Source organism: Cyprinodon variegatus, unplaced genomic scaffold (assembly GCF_000732505.1).
Source record: "Cyprinodon variegatus isolate N-32 unplaced genomic scaffold, C_variegatus-1.0 Scaffold472, whole genome shotgun sequence".
NCBI lineage: Eukaryota > Metazoa > Chordata > Actinopteri > Cyprinodontiformes > Cyprinodontidae > Cyprinodon > Cyprinodon variegatus.
This window is the reverse complement of record NW_015150925.1, coordinates 643717-645603: the sequence shown is the minus strand read 5'-3', so window position 1 is coordinate 645603 and position 1887 is coordinate 643717. Positions and strand designations below refer to the sequence as shown.

General features: G+C 44.9%; 1 protein-coding gene across 1 annotated transcript in view; it reads left to right on the top strand.

The window, feature by feature from the left end:
• cemip (cell migration inducing protein, hyaluronan binding) overlaps positions 1-1887 on the top strand; it is a 118692-nt gene that overhangs the window by 31340 nt on the left and 85465 nt on the right. Inside the window, exon 6 of the mRNA XM_015389797.1 lies at positions 473-568. Within this exon, the coding sequence (XP_015245283.1) occupies positions 473-568 (96 nt within the window). The remainder of the gene's footprint in view (positions 1-472; positions 569-1887) is intronic.

The window sequence follows — 1887 nt, the reverse complement described above, 5'->3', positions numbered from 1 at the left end:
GCATGGGAGGAAAACTAGCAGCAGTTCAGCCGACAGGAAGAATGAACAGTAGGCGGCGCACGTGGATGACGTCATACACACAACGCTTTGTTTTTTAAACTGCTGAATCGTAGGAATGGTGGTCTGACTCGGTCCAGCAAGCACACTCATCTCTGTAGGGATTTGGTTGCTACTTTAGCGTAGCCTTCAGCTGGAAAGCAGTTAGACTCTAGGCTTAAGCAGCTGCGCGCTGCCAGCAACAAGAAGTTGAACAGTAAGCATTTGCTTTAATAAACTCCGCCGGAGGGGCGTGCTTTCAGCCGGGAGTAGTTCCACTTACACCATTGACATTTGATCCCAGTACTTTGTTTAACCCCTATTTCTAGGCATAATAACACAAATAAATACATAAAAACCCAACAAAGTTCTTTTAAAAGACGACAATACCTGTACTAAAGATAATCATATTCCCCTAATTCATGTGTTTTACCAGGAATTAAGGCCACATCGAAGGCAGAGAGCTCTTTCCATTTCCAGCGAAGACCAGGAGAGCGCTTTACCATCACCAGCAGCAGCCAGTGGATTCAAGGTAAGTTCTCATCCTCTGGGCCAACCAGAAAAAATAAAAAATAAAAACTACACCCTGTACTTTTCTTTGAAGATTTACATAAAAATAAATACTTCCTTTGTTTGAAATTCCCCAGACACATAAACCTGAGGAGCGAGTTTACCATTTCCTTTATTAGCATAGAAAGTGTTTATAGATCTGTGCTTCTGGGTTCCTTTAGAATGGCCCTTTTTCTACTGAAAGGTTTTTAACCCCCAGGACTTGTATTACCCAGGTGACAGGAAACCTGTGTTTATATATCTGTGAAGATTGTCAGTCATCCAGGTCCTGGTCAAGCTTGGAAAGTTCAATCTAGGCAAGTGGACATGAAGTTTTTTAGAAAACGTTCCTCCTCTCTCTAGAGGCTTCTTCAGTTCTAACTGATGGTGGGGGGAACTGAGATTATTATACTAAAGGAGGAACAAAGAATTAGGGGGAATTAAAGGAGGCCCTGCTGTAGGTAAATGGTAAATGGCATGTACTTAAATAGCGCCTTCCCTCTGACCACCATCAATAGACAATGCAGGTGAAGTGTCCAAGGACACAACGACACTGAAAGTCTGAGTCGGGGCTTGAACCGTCAACCCTTCGATTTCAGGGCAAACTCCTACATCCAACGCCACTGTCGCCCCAACAGGTGACAGGTGAACAGCTGAGTCCTGTCCTGAGGAGTTCGCCCTCCTGTTTTGAGCCATGTGCTTGTGCAACGGTTGCTTGGTCTAATCTACAGGGCTGTGCTCTCTTCACTACACTGAACGGCGTGAACCACACTGTTGGTCTTGTTTCTGGGTGTCTTTGGGCTGAACCACTTTTTTGTGTCCAGAAACATTTGGAATCACAATCTTCCTTCTGTTTTCTTCCTTCTGTTGTCTTCTTTATCTGAGATAACCACAGTTCTTTAGGGATGTCCTAATGTGTCATCCAGGGAAGATTAGATAAAGGGGGGGGGGTCAAATCCAGAGTAACACTTATTGTTTTGAACGCAGCTGCACAGGAATTTTCAGCCTTGAGTCTTTTTATGCTGGCTCTACATGGCAAATCCAATATTCCAAATGTTTTGGGCTTTTCTGCCTTGAATCGGGCCTGCACATCCAAGATATTTTCCCATCTCACCTTTGCGTTCAACCACCGCAGCCAGCCTGTGTTCAATCACACCCAGCATGCGGCTCAGCCCCTGGTCCTGCTTGTTCACAGCCTTTGTGAGGGCGTCAACCTCTTCCGGCTGCCTGATCAATACCCAAATTGCAGCTGAAATCCTCTGTAATTGTAGATCCATCAGGTATCCACCAAATCCAAACAGG